Source organism: Scatophagus argus, chromosome 12 (genome assembly GCF_020382885.2).
Source record: "Scatophagus argus isolate fScaArg1 chromosome 12, fScaArg1.pri, whole genome shotgun sequence".
Taxonomy (NCBI): domain Eukaryota; kingdom Metazoa; phylum Chordata; class Actinopteri; family Scatophagidae; genus Scatophagus; species Scatophagus argus.
The window spans coordinates 15,577,088-15,595,505 of record NC_058504.1 but is presented as its reverse complement, the minus strand read 5'-3'; the positions used below and the strand labels follow the sequence as shown (position 1 = coordinate 15,595,505).

Sequence of the window (18,418 nt, the reverse complement as noted above, 5' to 3'; positions counted from 1 at the left end):
AAGATAAATTAAGAAAGATAAAGATAAATATTATCCTTATTAAAGAAATATACACAGTCTCAGGTTTAATCTTTTGCTTGCAGGGATGGGTTTACTGGAACTACAGTTAGCTTTTCAGTACTTGCTCCAGGGTGCTAACAAACAAGCTGCTGCTAATGGCTAAATGCAACTACCATTAATCACCAAGCAGAAGAATGAATACAATTTGGTATTTGCATTCCTATGCTTTTACACCTAATACTATCCACACAGTGTTCTTTTCTTCAGGTGCTCTTTGCTTGAACTTGTCAAGCTGCTACTTGATCTAGTACCTAAATCTTGTGGGTGGGGCAACATTTCCTACAGTTATATTGCTCAAGAGCCAAAATGATAGGTGTGATGGCTCTTCTAGAGCTAATGCTGGTGCTATCCAGTGGACAGAGTTGTTATGAGCATGAGACCTGTAAAATGCCACATCTCTTCAGTTTAAAAGAGAAGGATGTGTCAATCAGAAGACAATGACAGGGTTGCTCAACAGGATATCCTCCTGCAACAGCAGTCTTTCCCCAGCCTACTCCCGGGCCATTTGCTGAATTTGTAATAAAATCTCCTCAAAGTTTGATATTTTTTCATTTAGTTGCATTTTACACTGCAGCATGTCAACAGACAATCAACTCACCTCATTGCCTGTGGATCAGTTGTTGCAGATTAAGATTGAAAGTTTGTTCACATGTTGTCAATTACATACAATGATTATGTGCTAATTTGTTCAAAAGAATTGCATCCAAATTCAGTCAGATTTATTGAGAGTGCACCTCACACTGAATTATCTCTTCCAGTTAATGTTTTATGACTGGGTGGAATTCATGTTGCTCAACCAAAAACAGAAATTCTCAGAAACTGAAATCCCCTATGACCCTCAGTGATTATAAATAAAGACTGTCAACATGTTCTGGTTATTAGGTACACCATCTTTATTGTGTACTGTTTTACACATTTAAACTTTTATCATATTTGATAACAACCTGCTGTGGTCAGAGCTGCATAGGTGCATAGGTTATACATGACAAAACATGAGCTTCAGATAGTGACATCGGTGAAAATGAATTGTGTATATAAACACTGTCCACTAAACTATTTTATTATTATACAAAAGATAACGGTGTTGGTGAGTCCACATTCTGGATTGTGCAAGTCCTCACAGACGTCATTAAAATTTGAGCCAAGGTTGAACTTCTAGTCGCAAACAAACATTTCATAGTGAAGGATGGGCTAAAATTCTCTGCTTGATTAGTGAATCTGGCACACAGCATTTTGGCTGCACAGGTTGCACAGTGTGATGCATGTCTTACTGACAAGTTATGTGTAAGAGAGCCATAGAGCCTAGGTAGGTACCCTGAATAGAAATGAGAATAGGATCATGTCTCAGATAACAAAGATTTTTGATTTTTATCGCATATTGCTAATTAAAAGCCTCTCAGCAGCCATTAAGCCCATTTCTGTTTGTACTAAAAGGGGTCATGCAAATTGCAGCTTAACAGGAATTATGCTTCAGTTACTACATTTTGCATTCCAGTTTCTCACTGAAAGTGTTTGTTTTGCTCACTATATGTAACCCATATGCATAAATAGAACAATGTAAATGTACAAAATAAACCAGTGAGAGTATATTTTAGATATCACACTAAACATGATCTCTTTGTGGAGCACACCTTCCTGGTGAACATGATCAGCACTGTTAATAATACAGTTATAAAAAAAACAATAACGATCATTTGTCCAAAATGAATTTCCTGTGCTTTTGGATGAAAGAAACAGTCCACTGAACTTTTTTTCAGATACCCTGCCATCACAATGTTTCTGTCGCTTGTAAAGCAAACAGTGTCACTGATATCTGGCAGCTTTATCTCTGACTCCTGTAGGGTTGTCAGCCATTTACTGTCACAACAGTTAAAATAATTTCCACTAATATACATAAGATTGAGGTGCACAGATAAAGCAAGGATCAAGGAATGGTTTAAAGACACAAAATGATTATTTCTTATGTCAATTTCTCTCAGAGGAGAGCAGTTTAAACTGCCGGGCATCCTGTCTAAATGGTTGTTAGATAAGTTCAGCTGAGTTAACACTGGCATGCAGGGTAAAGAAAGATCAGAGCTGGTCATGTTCATTTCACTGATAGTCAAGGACTGAAGAGTCTCATGCACACCTTCTAATGCACCCACCTGCATTACCATATGTGAATTTCTTGCAAGGTTTAAAGAAATCAAAGAAGTGTTTTTAAATGTGTGTGTCTGAAGCATTTCAATGTTGTTTTCTTTGAGATTGAGGTGTTTAAGGGTTCTTAACTGCTCGAAGGCAATGCAAGATGCGCTGAGATTCAATTGCTGTGTTGATTGAGAGCTTTGCAAATGGCCCAGAGAGGCACAAGGTTGCACATAATTGTCTTGTAGATTTAGTACTTCTATTTGTGTGAGCGCCTTGAGAAATAGCGGGGAAATAGAAACAAGTCCATTGCTTTGCATGTCGAGGTACTTTAAGGAGGGAAAGAAAAGCTGCCGATGGGATTCTGATTCGTCATCTTTTCTAACATTCCAGATTACATTTTTCAGGCAGTTGTGACTGAAATTCAGAGTTTCTAAAGATGAGAGAAGGCTCAAAGTTTCCAGCGGGAAAGATGTGAAGTGGTTATAGCTCAGATCAATATAAATCAATGGCATCTGCCTCCAGTTTGAGTGTAGGTTATTTTTTCTAACTGTTCTTTCCTTTGTAATCTCATGGTAAAGAGCATTGGCTTCTGAAACCATTGTAGCCTCTGAATTTAACGTACCAACCATATTATTCTGTAAATGAAGGTACTTCAGACAATTTATTTTTGGAACAACTGGGAAATAAAGGAGTTTGTTGTGACTCAGATCAAGAATCTCAAGTCTGTAAAACAGGCCGTCCTCATGCGTAACAAAGAACTCAACTGAATTTCTACTGAGATTCAAATATTTGACTTGATGTAATTTAAAATCACAGATATGTGCAAGGTTATTTTTGGCCAAGTTTAGCACCTCTAATTGGCTCAATGGTTCAAAAGTCCCCTGCTCTATTACTGATATCTGATTGTCATCAATAGTAATGGACCTCAGACCTATACTCTCATCGAAGAAATTGTGTGAAAGTCTTGTTAAAGCATTACCAGTCATCTTAAGTTGATCAAGAGAAGATTTGTTTCGAAGGTACCGTTCCACTGCATCACCACTCAAACCATTCATTGATATGTCCAAAGTTTTGAGTCTACTGATGGATTGGAGGGCTTTGCTGTTAATGCCAAGGTTGTTGTTCAGTGAGTTTCTGGACAAATTCAGCTCTTCAAGTCTAGCCAGGTTTTCAAAAGCCCCTTCAGAGATCAGATCCAGCTGGTTGGAGCTCAGGTCCAGCTGCTCCAAGTATGGCAAAGCAAGTGTGTGCAGCTGTCTGATGAAGTTATTGGACAGGTCCAGAATTCTAAGCCTTGCATCCAAATCTGGAGGGACAGAATGGAGATTCCGATTGTTCCAGGACTGCTCCTTAAAATGAAATGAACATTAATCATAGTCAAAGAGTGAACAGCCTGAGCAATTAAGATCTGAGAAATAGTACAATGCAATGTCAAACTTTTCAATTAGCATTTAAGTAATTTCATAATGAACTTACCTTTGGCCCATGATATGTCCATCCAGTTACACAGAGGTCATTGCTGAGTGACCACAGTAATAAGAGATGAGAGAACGTATGCCTGACCATTCTCCTTCTGCTGCTGCTTCTGCTGCTGTACAGCTACTGTTGTCAGAGCTCATATACACACTCACAACCCCCCTCTTACAGCCATGCTTCATAAGAAAAAAAAAAGGCAAGACAGAAAACAGCAGAGCTGTAGACAACAGATAGGCGTTGTGGATACTATAAGTAGAAAAAGGATTGACCACTCCAATATCACTTTCACTAAGGGCTCTTTAATTTGGACAAAACTCATTTTTAGACAAAATGATCATATTTCTGTGTTTAATGGTAACCTAATTATACAGATGAATGAATTCATCATTAATTATTAACATAAATTCATTCCAACCAAGAATTCATATGTTCATTATCACATTTATAACAACTTTAATTTTATAATTACAGCGTTGAGCAGTTCGTGTCAACCAGGAAAACACCTACCAAGCGATATAAATTTATACCTTTGTTTGTTCCTGACATAGTCTCAGGGAAACGGAAGCCATTCTAAAATAGATGAGAGGAACAAATAAACAGAGAGCACAGAGGTGGAGCTGGAGGGAAGCCCCAAGCAAAGTATAAAGAGACATGCTAAAATAGACTGATGAAAGGAGGTGGTAGCACACATAAACAATGTGAGGGGACAGGCCCAGGTGGACTACCTGGATGTTACGCTTTAATGATTTAAAGCTAAAGGAGTTTAAAAATAGCTGTCTTCAAAAAGCTGAAAGATGATATACACAGTTAATTCAAAAGTTCATTATGTGCTGTTTTCCTGAGATTAATGACAGGTCCCAGCAGTTTTCCTGCTGTCACTCTGTCCTTTATCAGCATCCCGTCACACAGCTCAGTGTCAGTTTTCTGTATCCTGCAACAAGAAGCTGAACTGTTATCAGCCTCATACTGTCTTCTTCTAGTTCAGCTGTATGACACCAAAAAAGGTTGAGTCTGCATCCATGGAGATGAGAGCTTGGGGCCTGTATGGTATCACCAGATCTAGCTCATCATCCTGAAGCAGCTGCACTATGCCTGTGACATACATGAGGATACATACAAGAAAGCATAAGGGGAGATAGCTTAGTGACAAATAAAATAAAAATAAAAAATTAAACTCACTTAATGTCTCCTAGTAATATATTCTAGGCATAGATTCTGTAAGTCTGCTGAGTTGTAAGGGATGAACCAAAAGATATTTAATCTGTACAAAAACCAAAACACACGGTGAGGTTTAAGGGGGTGGGGGTGTACTTGACTAGTTTTTGGCCAGAAGGAGGCTGAAAATCATAGTCCAGCACATCATACATCTGCTGGCTGTAGCCTCATGTTTACCATGTTTACCATACCATTTTCTCATCTAAACCATGGCCCAAAGGTGAGTAAGTATATTACCCAAAACGTATTGAACTATTTTTTGAGCACACAGTAGTGCTTTACTGACCTGAAGTGTAGCATGTACTGACAGGAGTTTCATCTGGCATCTCTTGCACGCAGCGCAATAACTCTCTTGATGTTGTTCCTGTTGTGTTGAAACCCCGGCTTTGAATGATATGACCCATAACTATGCTTGGGCTTTGAAACAAAACCTGTGAATTAAGCGGAACATTAGCTGAATAGTTGGAACAAATCAGATGTAATATCGATTTAGTTATGCTTGAATTGCAGTGACACAATACTTGTCCAAACACCAAGTAATAACCATCTTCTTGGACAACGATTCTGTTTTCCTTTTGTGAAATTGCATTTCCTCGCTGTGCAGAAACAGTCCAAGGGATCACTGCTATATTTCCTATGGGAGAAGGCAAGATACACTTATTCAAAATAATGGCATTTGGTGCAATGCCAAAGCCAAACACTTGAATTTAGTTTTACCTCTTATGTCTGGCTGTTCATTAGTGCTAGCTGTTAACTGCAGGAATGATGTTGGAGCTGGCAAGAGGGAGAAATAAACATAATACTTTAATTTTATTAACTTAGCATACACCTCTTATGGTCTCTCTACCTGATTAAACTGTAACTAATTGACACATTTTTAGTTCGCAGCTCCAACCCACCTCTGCAACTGCCCTGTTCCCGTTTTACTCTTCTAGAAGATAAATTCAGAGAACTCTGAGCTTTTTGCAAAATACTTGGCTTCATGTCCTGTGGGAAAACAAAGCATTAGGAGAAAATTTATTATTGCAGCGCTATCTGAATGCTTACTAATAACATAAAGTACGTTGTCCAAGATGACTCCATTCTGCATAATCAGTGACATACCTCCCTTGTTTTAGACATCTTGGCAAATTTCCCATTGACTCCCTCAGAACGTGGCTGATTCAATTGCAGAATTATGTCCCCTTGGAGTTTGCGAAAGTCGTTCTCTAAAACACTGGCTCTGTACACCAGGAAAAGGCTGAGACAAAACATAAATGCTGTTAGCGATAATAAAGCATTGTAAAACATTGTGAGACTGACTGGATGTCCTCAAGTTACTCAAATGGGTGAGGTCACACATCAGTTAAACCCCGGAAACCTAAATGTTCAGTTTCAAAATTGGTTTCTAAATGAGGAACTATCTTCTCTCGGCCTCTCAAGATGGAACTCATTTAGATTGCATTAAGATTACAGCCAAATTTGCAGTGTGTTGTGAAACTTGCAGTCAAAGTAAAAGCCACATTTTAATAAAGACAAAGGCCTCACTCAAAGAACATCATTTGTTCTTGTCAGTACTCATGCCAGAGAAGTTTTAACCTTTTAAATCAATACCACCCGCTACACAAACACAAAAGACAGACAAATGGGTTTAGACAGAAAATGAAACATTTTAATCCATCAATCAACTCCATTTACAAAAGTATATCCCATTTTATATACAATATGTACATAGACGTATAAACAACTATCATTTTTCCACATGGATTCATTCATACGGTAACTAAACAATAGCATGGTAACGAAACATATCACTGATATTCTGCAGGGATGCTGTAGTGCAAATGTGTGCAAAATATATAGTGCTGTTGCTCTGTGAATACCTTCTAACTCCAGTTTTAATGGATTTTTCACCGCTTTGCATGGATATCTTTATGCTTGCTTTAACATTTATATGATATTTTATTCATTTTTAGAACCCAATGGCATAGGGAGCTTTAAAGCCCTCATTAGGCCACTAACTTTTAACTGTTAGTTTAATTAAATTAATTAAAACGGCAAAATATACAAACTGAAAATTAGACATTTTGAATAGCTGGTGTTTTTGGAGATACAAGATTATCATTCAACAGCACTTAGAAAATATGTAAATGTTAAGTATATGTCAGCGCAGTATCCTTCCTTGTTATAAAGAGAAATGTCGTTTGACACAAAATGGTGACTATAAATAGAAACTTTTGTTTGATGAGGACTCACCAAGGCTGATCTCTTTGCACCAAATCAATGTGAGGGAGAAGGATAACTTTATTGTCCTTTTTAATACAGAGCCGTGAAAGTGAAGAAGAGCCACCTGAGGGCTCCCTTAAATTTAATAATCGGGATGGTTTAAGTTCATTCTAAACAGGGGCAAGACTTGGGCTTGAAGTTGCTTGGTACTGATTCAACCATTGTGAGCAACCTTCCATTACTGCAGAAGTGCAGAAGGCTGGTGTGGTGTGTAGTTGTCAGTTCTGTCCAGCAGATGGAGCCTCTCCAAGTCTGACACTTCCCAGGAAGGTGGTGTGGTTGGTCATACTGATGAGCGTGTCCTCATACACTATACGTATGGAGATCCTCTGGCCGGCGCGCAGCAGGCTCACCCCAGCCGTGTAGCAGGTGTTGAACTTGCGCTGGCCCGTCTCGATGCTGCAAGTGCAGCGAAGGAATGGGTTGGAGTCCACCATCACCTCATAGCTGGCAATGTCGGTGAAGTTGAGGTAGTACACCTAGTGGAGAGGGTACACATAATTCACAGAAGACTGAGAGGGTAGCCAAAACAAGTCCACATGATATTAAGTGCTTATCTGAAGCTGAAATATCAGAGTAGCCAACAATGCTTTGAGTTATATGCATTCACTTTTAACTATAACACAAGGGAAAAGAAATATGTCCATAAAAACAACTTGAACATTTACATATGTGTAAAGCAAACACGTTTTTAAGTTTAACTACAGAACTGCCAGCTCTTCTGACTTTGAACTATAAATTATAAGAGTTACGTCAAGGACCGTACTCACTTCTACCTGACTATATATGAAGTAGACACCATCCAGCAGCACCTCTAGCTCTCCAGAGCGAGAGTGCATTTTAAACACACGGTGATGGATGGACACCATCTTCCAGTTCCTAAGGATGCCTTCAGACAAATCTATGTCACAACAAACAAATAAGAAGCAAACAGTCAACATAAACGTCCATCAGGAGAGTTAATCTACAACTGGAGCTCGGCGCTGCCAGAAAATATAAACCTGCTAAAGGTGCTTACGCTCCTTTCTAGACTGAAAAAGTGATGCTGGATAAGCTGAATTTACTAGAATTTGCAGTGCTTCTGCTCATGACCACAAGGAGTTAACACAGGTCTGACTTCTAACATAAGCCTTTAACAGTATATTAATCCTGTAATAGCTATGGGAATACTTCAGGGTTACAGTAATCTCATAGTAAATATCGGTGGCAACATTTAGTCCTCTAAGCCATAAAATCTTGGGATCTGATTGTGTTAACTTTCTTACCTTAAAAAATGACTAAATCTGGCATGTTGAAGTTCTTGTTAAAACATTTTAAATCAACTAAATGTCAACAGTTTACAGTGTTTCTGTTTATTCTGGCGAAAGCCTGTGGCTTGGCAGGGATGTGTTTCGTAGAACAGTTTCAGACTCGGGTTTTGGACAGAGGACACTGACAGGGATTAAGTGTGTTTATTTGTTCTGCGTCAAACACAGCGGTGCAAGGACAAGTTAAGTGTGGAGAGAAGACCCACCTTCTCTCACTTGGATGGTTGTCTCCTGCCCTTGCAAGTGAACCACTGCAGGCTGTAAAACAAAAAAGATCTCTGGTGACTACTCTGGACACACAGTAAAACAAGAGGAGAGCTGTTTCGTCAGGGATTTTGTGTTATGATAAAATATAATTTCCAATAGGTGACATGCTCTACCTGGAATTCCTTTGTTTTCGTCTTATCTGGAACCCCTGCAACGATTAGAGAGACATGATAAATTAGCCTTCAACACTCCTGAGGAGCAAAGAAGAGATGATGATTCAAACAAAATAAACACCGACATAGCTTGAAGTTAGATCACTGCTATCCCACACTATGTTTGACATCCTGAATCAGAAAACTCTCTCTCTGTGAAGGCAATGAGTTAATCAATTTTGTCAACTTGAGCCCCCTTCTAGTGTGGGAAAGGGTCTACATACAGCAGAGTACTGTAATCTAAGAACAAATCTCTCAACTCGTGGGTGTTTCCAAGTCCTCTGGCCTGAATCTTGGCTATCTCAGCGGGTCAACTTTTATACCTGCTGGACCTTGAGTGCCCGGAGGTCCCTGTGGTCCGGGGGGTCCAGGGGGTCCTGCAGGCCCAACAGCATTACTTCCTGGAATACCAGGGATTCCAGGGATGCCCGGTGGCCCCTGTGGGCCCGGGGGACCAGGGGGACCAGGGGGGCCCGGCACAGACCTTTTTTTTCCTGTAAAGAGAGAAAGACAAATGGTTTGCAAATTTAAAAAAATCAAACAGGTAAATCTTTTCGACAGGCTGTAAAGCCAAGAGGCAAGAATCACATCCCTGATGGACAGAATCAAATAGTTTAATCTAGTCTAATCTTCACTTCGAGCCAATGCAGTTACTGGATTTTAAATCTAAACGATACTTCCAGTAGGCAGCAGCAGGTAGCAGTCTAATCAGTGACCAGTTAACTGAAATTAAGACTAGAGGTTTAGAGTTATGTATTACCTTTTTTCTTCTCCTTCCTTTTTTCCCTTCCAGTCGATTCTGTGAGAAGCAAAAACAGTGTGATTAAGCTTGAAATGGTCTACCGAACAATTATGATCTCAGATAACATCTTGAGTATCCAGCTCATTCTGTGTAGTTATCTTGAATAGGCTAAAATAACAGATTCAGATCTTCGACAGTGAACACTGAAGTGGAGGTACGTCAGTCTGTGGTATCTTCCAGTGTAGTAATTTGTAAGTGTGGTTTCACCTCCTCTGTATGAACAAGTGCCTTAAGCATTCACAGGCAGTGGAACTGGAGAAGATCATTAGAGAGATACTTTATCCTGCCAAAATCCTTTTCTTTGAATTAAGCCCAGATGGAGAATACAGATGAAAGTGTGTCTACATGTGTGTGTGTGTGTGCGCGCGCAAATGTTTGTGTGAGCATGTCTTGCCTTTACAGCCACGAGCATATGTGTGTGCACGTGCGTGCATGGGTGTTGGTGGGACATCTATGTCAGCACTTGAAAGACAAAGCGTGCATCTTTGTGTGTGTGTGTGTTTGTGTACACGCACTGTGTGCAGCTGAGGAATCCTTTTCTAAAAGCCGTCTCGCTGCTCTTGTGTTTCGCATGTCATTACAACTACAAAGGCCATTTAACCTTAAAACCTCACAGTTTGAGTCCCCCTCAAACATATGGCCAGTGTTTCTCCTCTGGCTAAATGACTGGATGCATCCGCATAGATTTCTCTTAACGAGCAGCCCTATCTGGAATCTGGTGCCCGTTAGGAGAGCCCAGAACGCACACATACGCACACACGTGCAAACACGGGGCGCGCGCGCACACACACACATAAACACACACACACACACACATCTAAGGCTGAGATTACAAAAGCTTTTGTCTGTGCGCTGTGAGCAGAGGAGAGACCTGGGAATGATTAGTGTTTAGAGGCTCGAGACTTTACTGATTTATGTAGAAAGTCTCAAAGGTGAGTTTTTTCTTCTAATTTAAACACAATCACTAAACTTCCCCCCAAGTATTCAGTGTCACGCCACAGACATTGGAATGCCTTGTGATCATGGTGCACTTGTTGCTCTCAGACATGAAACTTCAAAGGCTTCACTTTTTTATTTGCATAGCTCACATTCTAAACAAAAACTACAAAAGCAAATTCAGACACATCGGCCATATGGCTGTCTACAGAGCTATTGATTACGATAAATCAATCTGGTGGAATTAATGAAAGCCTCAGATGATAATGTCTTTTTGGAAATCGCCACCTGGTTTGTTAACATGACCGCATGTTCTACAAAGAACATTTTTTAATCTTATTTTCTGACAGTTCAGGCCTGAATGATAACACAGCTGGATTCCAAAGTCCAGATTGCTTAGTTGACTGATAGAAAAGATATTTCGGGCACCTGATATTATTTTGAGACGGGGGAAATCAACTCTGCCTTCGCTGTCTGTTTCAAATTGGTGAACTCCTTGTTGTCCTTGTTTGCTGTCCAAGTAATAATCATTCCCATTCCATTTAATCTCGTGCTCTATAAACTCAGCAACATTTTGTGGTGGAGATGCTTTGTTAAGTAAGCGCAAAGCAGTAAAAAATCAGTTCCACAAAAAGTGAGAAACCATTAACAAACTGTTTTCAAAATTTAAGAGCCTTAAGCCCACCAAAAACCTGTTATTTACACTGTATGGAATCCCCTCCAAACAAACAAGACTTAAGAGGTACATTGTTCGAGTGCATATCCAGAAAACAGACTGATACAGGTGCACCACAGAGCAAAGGTTTGTGGGGGGGTTTTGTCATTAAATGTGTCAGCATACAATTTCTGCATCAAGGTGTAAAGGGAAAAAAAAAAGACACAGGAGAAGTAAAAAACGACATGCCTGTCTCTGGCTGCTTGCCGGGACTCCTTTTCGCTCGCTGAGTTATGCCCCTGTTATCCTCTGTGGCATGGAAGTCGCTATTTCTGTGCAGTAACTTCTCCTGGTGAAAAACAAAAGAAAATATGAATGAATATGGCAAAGGTTGTATAGCAGAAAATTCAAGAGGGCTGCTGGCTTTATAAACAGAGCCTCTCGTCACAATATTAATACCAGCCAAGATCGCCAAATTTTAATTATGTCAAGCAAACAAAAGGGATGAGTGATACAAGACTTTGAGAGCGAAACCCCTGTTACAAGTGGCCATTCTATTCTTTGGGTATAATGTTTGCACAGAGACAACTTGGGGCATTTGAAAACATGTGAGACACTGTCCGCCAGTACATTCATTTGCGGCCAAGTCATTGTCTGTCCCATTGGGGCTGTAACCTATCCTGTAACCCAAGCCACTTTTGTCTGTGTCTCTGCTGTTTGAGACCAGTCTTGTCACCTGGACAAGACTGCTCTGAAATTCACCTTTTCATACAAAAGGAGGACATGAATTGTGGTTAATCTGAGAGCAATACCCATTCATGTGGCACCTGGTCCCAGCCCTATTCAGAGGTTGCATGAATAAGCTAAAAAAAAATGGAGTCAAAGAAAAGGATCTGATGTAGCTGGTCTGAGCTCATCCCTAAAAAACAGGAAAGCTACAGTGGTGGGGGTTCCCATGGGCGAGTGAGTGGCGGGACAAACCGCATGCCTGCATTCTTAAGTGACTGGTCCAGTTCGACCTACATTCACATGAACTCTTTAGGATGTGCTGAACTGACTGTAAGACGCTAGAGTCACGACAGCAACACTGCGCAGTTGTTGCAGTGCAGCGTTGTCATGCACAGATGACAACAACAACAACAACAAAAGTTTTGTGCTAAGGATTCAGTTTGTGATTACATCTCTGGAGGATTCCCAGAATCTGAAAGACAAAGAAACTGTGGCGCTGGAAACACAACAAGACCACCCAAAGCCTTTGTCAAGCCCAAAAATATATCACAGTGTTTTCAGTCACACTTTGGAGTGTCAGTCTAAATAATGCTTAGAGTGCAAGATAAATGCTCCCAATGGCTGAGGACAGACGACTAGACAACTTGTTCTTGTGCTGGACATCTGCTTGGAGTTTGGATGAGTGACATCTCCAAAAGAGTGAAACAGCACCTTAGCATGGATCAAAAGATAATAAATAATGATGTCTCGTTTATACTTACTGCCAGGAACAAAATCAGACAAGCTCACTGACTGACTGACATTTTGACCTCTCTTTTTTCTCTGTGGGGCCTATCCCAGTTGGGTACAAGATGACATGCTTCGTGCTTGCATCTGTGTGATGTTCAAGTAAACATAGACAGCGAAAAATACTCCTTCTCCTGAAAGCAGGGTGAACTCCCAGTGCCTCTTTGTGTGGTTTTCGAGCAGAGCCACTGAAAGACCATAAGAAGACAAGCAAGAAAATTTATGTTTGGAGTTTCCTCTATACCTTGTCTCCTTGTTGGACAAGCTCAAAGCAGTTAAGTCGACACCCCTGACCGACTGCCAGCCGTGTCTGACCTTATAAGCACGGGAATTCCAGCCTGATGGAGGAGTATGTGTTGGAATGGTTTATCAACACACAGACCTCCAGATGTTCCCGCGAACGTTTGCTGTTCATTTGGCGTGCAGGTGTCTCCACATCTCCTCTCCAGCTGTTGGCATATAGCGGGCTTTTACCTCTCAAAGGATTCTGGTTGTATGTGCGGGCATATGGCATTACGCTTTCGTCTGTTCTGACGGCCAAACATGATTCAACAGCCAATTTTTGGTCTGGGATTAAGCTCCAGCAGAATGACAAAAAACAAACAAGCAATCTGCTAGGCTACTACCAGACTGGTGTGGCTTGTGTTGTTGATGAAAGCAACAAAGTGATTAGAAAAAAAATCCATTATGCGACTATGAGAAATGGTTTGTGCCCTTGTTTGCTTCATTTCACTTCATTACAACATTTACGGCCTTTATACCCTTCAAGGCACGCAGAGTTACAGTAAATCAGGATGACAACGTGTTGGTATGTATGCCAAGTGCCAACTATTGAGTAAACCATTCTTTCTCAGCACAAAGGAAAATAACGCTATTAATTAGAGGGCTTTCAAATCTTCAAAGCGTGGGGGCTGATGTTGTGCGCAGAGGACACGATTCCCTGTTGCTCTGCAAGGATATGACTAAAATTCAGTCACCGCAGGGACGTGTAATTTTGTGATTGCAGACTTCTTTTTGCCCTATTAACACTTACTATTACAATGGTTCATATTTCTGCCCACTTCTGCGCTTGATGCTATCAAAATTCCTTTACTTTCAGAACTTTTCAAGCTCTTCATGAAGCTAAAATGATGCAGCTCGAGTGTTTTTCACCAATACTGTTTCCTAGCCTGCATATCTTTACATATACAGGCATTTTGGCTGCAGTATCGCCTCTATTCCCGGACAAGCGGTGACAATTAGTCACTAAATTGCGGTGAAGATTGTGAAGTTGATGAGGTGAGACTCAGGCGAGCTGTTGAGAACTGAAGGTTCATAACACCCTCGTGATTGACACTTCTGGATACAACAACGACAGCACATTTTCTTCTTAAATATCACACAAAAAGCTGTGTCCTTACCTCAGCCAAAAATCAGACACTGTTCTCTGGAAGGGCATGCGTTTTAAACCATAATAAATTTAATAACGGTGTCCATATCGTCATCAGTGTTGCCTGTCAGCAGCCAATCATATTTCAGGTTGTTGCAGCACTGCTGGAAAAGCGACTTGTAGTTGAATGCTGTCAACCAATTTATTATTTTCTTAGATGTTTGCGACTCTGGAGTTAATTTTTACTGGGCGTCTACGCCATCTGTCTGTCAAGACAATTCAGTCTTATATGGAAAAGCGCAAAGCCTCATATCTCTGATGTTTCGACCTCCTCTGCCTTGTGTTTTCATGACGTTAGTGTCCACACTGATTAATCCCTGATATGGACGCTATCTGTATATATGATCATGGCTGTTTTAACTAATCACACACTGGTCACAAATAGTAGATGTCGGTGACAGCCCACCCTGGAGCCCCCAGAGCTTGTATGCTGCTGAGGACTTTGTGTCCCATCAAACTGACTCTTTTAATAGCCGTTAACTAGACTCCAGATGTTTCAGCATCTGTTCTCTGAGACTTTGAAGGCATACATCAGAGGAAAAAATTATTTCATATAATGGTTATAAGAAAAATGTTAGCCAAGAATAAAACGCTATCTGATCTGACACAATCAAATATCCCACGGACTGACTTTTATTACATTTCGCACACTGAGGTCAGGTGAATGAGGGTCAGGCTGGCTGTGAGCAACAAGTACTCAGTAATGCCTGCATCACACTCGTGCTTCAGACCTCAGAGCCACACAGACCTGGGAGGGACTTTTTACTGTTGGGAACTGTGCAGATCTGCTGGACAGCTGGGATTTACTGCCTTGCTCAAGGGCATACCAACTGTGACTGTTGAGAGGGAACACTGTTCACTCCCCAAACCCAGATCATAAATGACCAGATCGTCCGCTCTCATTAAGAAGCAACTAGATAGATCTGGGAAAGTGTGAGATGTTAAGTGGTAAGTAATTTTTCAGTGCATGCCTGAAACATTACCGTATTGTCAGTATATGTAATCTCTGAATATCTATAAACGTTTCAAGTGCTGGAATAGACTGTAAAATAATATCGCTGCTATATCCGTACTTACCTCTGAGGAAACAGATGAAATAAAACATTGCAGAAATCCTGACAGATCCTGCTCAATATTGTTAAACATTTGGTTTGATGTCTTTCTTTGCCTTGCATCATGCCACAATGCCTGTTACAGGCAGTAACACAGAGAGAGATGATGAAAACTGATCAGACTTGTTATGTTGCAGTTTATATAGCCTGGATCCTTATTTGAGAGTTGCAGACCAAAACAGTTTCTTCTAATTAGTTGTGTATCTATAAATTCTGACAATTTTCAGCACAAAATACCTGGCTTTAATATGTATACTTGAGTTTATTTCTTTTCCCCGGTGAACGACTATAAAACAAGAGGCAAGTGGTGGGTGAAGTAGAGCGAGACAAAATGGGATGTGTGGCCAAATGGAAAACTCGATTAAAAGCAGCATTGTATGAGAATCTGAGCCCAATGCAAAGAAAGCAGCTTCTTTCCACAAACGCTTACTATAGAGAAGATGTTTGTACCTTAAAGCTCCTGTCCATGTCATTTCCACCAATTATCCTCTTCAATAGCATGATCTCAACTGAGCAAAACTTCACTTTCCGGTTTGACTCAAGAAGCCACTAAACCATAGAATTATGCCAAAAAGTTTCTGGATTTCCACTGTGTGCACTGATCGGCCCAGCTGAAAACAATCTGACACGCACTAAATCCAGTGTGCAAAGCTGTTATTACATGATGAGAAGCCACAACACTTTTTCCTAATACATCTCAACCACAACGCGGACTGAGTCCACCTGACCAGACGTTACATACTGACACACTATATGAGGACAAAGCCTACGCTCTTCATGCCTCCTACATCAGATGGAGGTCTGTGGTATGTATGTTTGGTCCTATACCTCATTGTTTTTGCGTTTGTTTTCGACAAGGACTTTTCATGTTAGGTTACACTTGTCTGTATACCTGCAGATCACATCAAATTTCACTGATGCTGCTGAAGAGCCTTTTGAAGTGCATTTCAAAATGCAACAAACAATTTTTAGCTCTCCAAAAAAAAAAAAGACTCTTCAAAGGAAATGCTTGAAAAGCTAACAAGTGCGGCCGCTGCGTCCAAATGCCACATGCTCCTGTTTCTCCAACTATGTAAACTGTGGGATGTGTAATCAGAGTTGTTTAATGCAGACATCTGGCAAAGACAGCATCACAGCACTGTTAAATATTTACAGCTGGGCCACAGTCTTTCACCTCATGAAGCATCACCATCTGGGTTAAATACCAGGCCCATTTCACTGGGCTCTAACCAGGGAAACCAAAATAAAATAAGCTGAGCAAAGGACTAAATGAATAGGTTGAGCTTCCCACTTGTGAAAGGAAAATAGTACAGATCAAACACCAGTACCAGCCACTGATCTTGATAGTCTCTCATACAGATAAATAAATGCCGCTTTTCTGAATAACTTGAATTCCTCCAGGTCACCATCAAGTTGACAGAGCTGCATAACCAAATGTCCAGCCAGTGGCCCACACAGAGGATCGTTTTCTCTGTGAAAAAGGTTACACAACTGGTGACATGTGAGACAACTGAGCAAGCAAAGCAAAGCCGAGACCTACACTTGGTCCCTTTGTACTGATGAAATTAGGGAGTGTGTGGAGCTGATGTGGTGGTGGGGAGGGGAAAGGGGTGAGGTGGGGGCCTGGCTGTTGCCAAAGCCACAGACAACACAATGAACATTCAATCAGCCCACTGCCAGCAAAGAAAACACATGTGAGACAAGTCTGGCTCAGCTCCAAGTACCAACTGCCTCATCTAAGTCCTGATGAATTTACATCAGCCCTTGGGCTTTGCACCTGCTGGTGATCCAGTTAATTTCCCGTCCACCTGCTCCAGCACACTGACTGACCCCCATCCCTGTGATTTCAGCTGAGCAGGCTGCCTAAGTTTTGAGCACCAACCTCTGTCTGCTTAAGGGGAGGTCTGGGAAAAAAAACAAATTGGGTTAAATGTGGTTTGATTAAAGACAAAATAAAAAAAAGCCACCTCTGAGCTAAATAAACTGATTTTCACAAGCCTTTTCCTGTTTTCTGAAAGCTCTCCAACTTCCTTGATATGCCTCCCTGGATGTGTCTACCTGAACAAGAAACTTTGGCCAGGTGACAGACTTAAAGCTTATACTTTAGTGCATCTTTCTCCAAGAGGCTGAATCACGCACACGGGAGCGCTAATTCAAGACACGTCTGTCTGGAAACTGAGCTGGCTACACTTCGTGACAGGCTACTGTAAAATAAGTTGCCCAGAAACATGCCATAACAGAGCACAGGCACAGAACCTGACACCGTGATACGGGAACGGGAGGACTGAACGGAGGTGAATGAACACGAACAGCCACCGTGTTAGGAATGAAAACAATGTCGTCTTGAATGAGCTGTGGCGGTTCATCATTTAGTCCCCCCCCCCCCCCGCCACACTTTCTTTCTTTTGGTGGATGTTTTTACCTCACGATTCTCTCCACCGCGATTGCTGCCGGAGTCCAGTCGCGTGTGGCCGGGCAAGAGCATCGCCGCCGGGTCAGCCAGGTCACTCACTGCAAGTGTCAACATGGAGTCCCGCTTCTGGTGGATAATTTCCCTTTTGACCTCGGACCGCAGATCCAAATAGCAGACGAGGGTGACAGCGTGCAGACACAGCGACAGCAGGAATAATCCCAGGAAGACGACACTGCCGCTCCTACTCCTGCACTTCTTGTTGCACGTGCAGGGAGCTGCTCTGGGCATCACTTTGTCCGGGAAATCATCCGCGGGTGAACCATCGCATGCCATTATCGGACAGAGCGCGAGTCAGATGCTCTTTATCTCGGCATAATCGTCTCGTTTGTCTCGCGCGGGCCGCGGCTACTCATTTACGTGGAAGATCATAGGTGCAGCAGCGGCAGGTCGGTGCAAACTCCTTCGAGTATCTGTAGTAACAATGAAGACCCGCCCACCTCTTATGTGATTGGTCGGGGTCAATTACGAACCCAGACAATCCGGGCCAAGGGGTGGGGAGGGGGGCCGGATACACCAGGTGCAGTGGTGGGGCGACACCTACAGGGCAAATCGGGCATCTGCAGCTCCCGTGAGATAATGATAATGATAATGAGAGGATGTTGTGAGAATATTCCCCTCTTTCTGTTT

At 41.5% G+C, this 18,418-nt stretch overlaps 3 protein-coding genes across 5 annotated transcripts; all 3 read right to left on the bottom strand.

The window, feature by feature from the left end:
- Positions 1–32: 32 nt before the first annotated feature.
- On the bottom strand, positions 33–4,305 carry LOC124068099 (transforming growth factor beta activator LRRC32-like). The gene is made up of 3 exons (XM_046406028.1): positions 4,191–4,305; positions 3,664–3,839; positions 33–3,536 (listed from the first exon to the last, which is right to left on the bottom strand). Exons 2-3 carry the CDS (start codon positions 3,751–3,753, stop codon positions 1,659–1,661), a joined length of 1,968 nt encoding a protein of 655 aa, XP_046261984.1. The 5' UTR covers positions 3,754–3,839; positions 4,191–4,305; the 3' UTR covers positions 33–1,658.
- On the bottom strand, positions 3,758–6,230 carry LOC124068102 (tumor necrosis factor ligand superfamily member 13B-like). 3 transcript variants are annotated; one of them, XM_046406033.1, is made up of 6 exons: positions 5,983–6,230; positions 5,778–5,865; positions 5,596–5,652; positions 5,412–5,512; positions 5,165–5,309; positions 3,758–4,755 (listed from the first exon to the last, which is right to left on the bottom strand). In XM_046406033.1, the coding sequence occupies exons 1-6, from the start codon at positions 6,166–6,168 to the stop codon at positions 4,640–4,642; spliced, it is 693 nt and encodes a 230-aa protein (XP_046261989.1). In that variant the 5' UTR covers positions 6,169–6,230; the 3' UTR covers positions 3,758–4,639. The 3 variants fall into 3 exon arrangements, with proteins under 3 accessions (XP_046261989.1, XP_046261986.1, XP_046261987.1); XM_046406031.1 differs by having other exon boundaries at positions 4,370–4,755; positions 5,400–5,512; positions 5,983–6,229; XM_046406030.1 differs by having other exon boundaries at positions 5,165–5,512.
- Positions 6,231–6,507: 277 nt separating this feature from the next.
- Positions 6,508–18,200, bottom strand: eda (ectodysplasin A). The gene is made up of 8 exons (XM_046406029.1): positions 17,741–18,200; positions 11,512–11,611; positions 9,630–9,668; positions 9,193–9,363; positions 8,831–8,865; positions 8,657–8,708; positions 7,914–8,044; positions 6,508–7,622 (listed from the first exon to the last, which is right to left on the bottom strand). The coding sequence occupies exons 1-8, from the start codon at positions 18,062–18,064 to the stop codon at positions 7,362–7,364; spliced, it is 1,113 nt and encodes a 370-aa protein (XP_046261985.1). The 5' UTR covers positions 18,065–18,200; the 3' UTR covers positions 6,508–7,361.
- Positions 18,201–18,418: the final 218 nt, after the last annotated feature.

What these genes read in the sequence shown, in the direction of transcription:
- LOC124068099 (XM_046406028.1), bottom strand. Translation starts at nt 3,753, where the DNA reads ATGGTCAGGCATACGTTCTCTCATCTCTTATTACTGTGGTCACTCAGC. An exon ending in GGACATATCATGGGCCAAAG is followed by an intron (nt 3,537 to 3,663) that starts GTAAGTTCATTA and finishes TTTCATTTTAAG; the next exon opens with GAGCAGTCCTGGAACAATCG.
- LOC124068102 (XM_046406030.1), bottom strand. Translation starts at nt 6,168, where the DNA reads ATGTTTTACAATGCTTTATTATCGCTAACAGCATTTATGTTTTGTCTC. An exon ending in GGAACAGGGCAGTTGCAGAG is followed by an intron (nt 5,653 to 5,777) that starts GTGGGTTGGAGC and finishes CCCTCTTGCCAG; the next exon opens with CTCCAACATCATTCCTGCAG. An exon ending in CAGTACATGCTACACTTCAG is followed by an intron (nt 4,756 to 5,164) that starts GTCAGTAAAGCA and finishes TGTATGTCACAG; the next exon opens with GCATAGTGCAGCTGCTTCAG.
- eda (XM_046406029.1), bottom strand. Translation starts at nt 18,064, where the DNA reads ATGGCATGCGATGGTTCACCCGCGGATGATTTCCCGGACAAAGTGATG. An exon ending in CGGCAAGCAGCCAGAGACAG is followed by an intron (nt 9,669 to 11,511) that starts GCATGTCGTTTT and finishes TGCTTCTCACAG; the next exon opens with AATCGACTGGAAGGGAAAAA. An exon ending in CGAAAACAAAGGAATTCCAG is followed by an intron (nt 8,709 to 8,830) that starts GTAGAGCATGTC and finishes TTTGTTTTACAG; the next exon opens with CCTGCAGTGGTTCACTTGCA.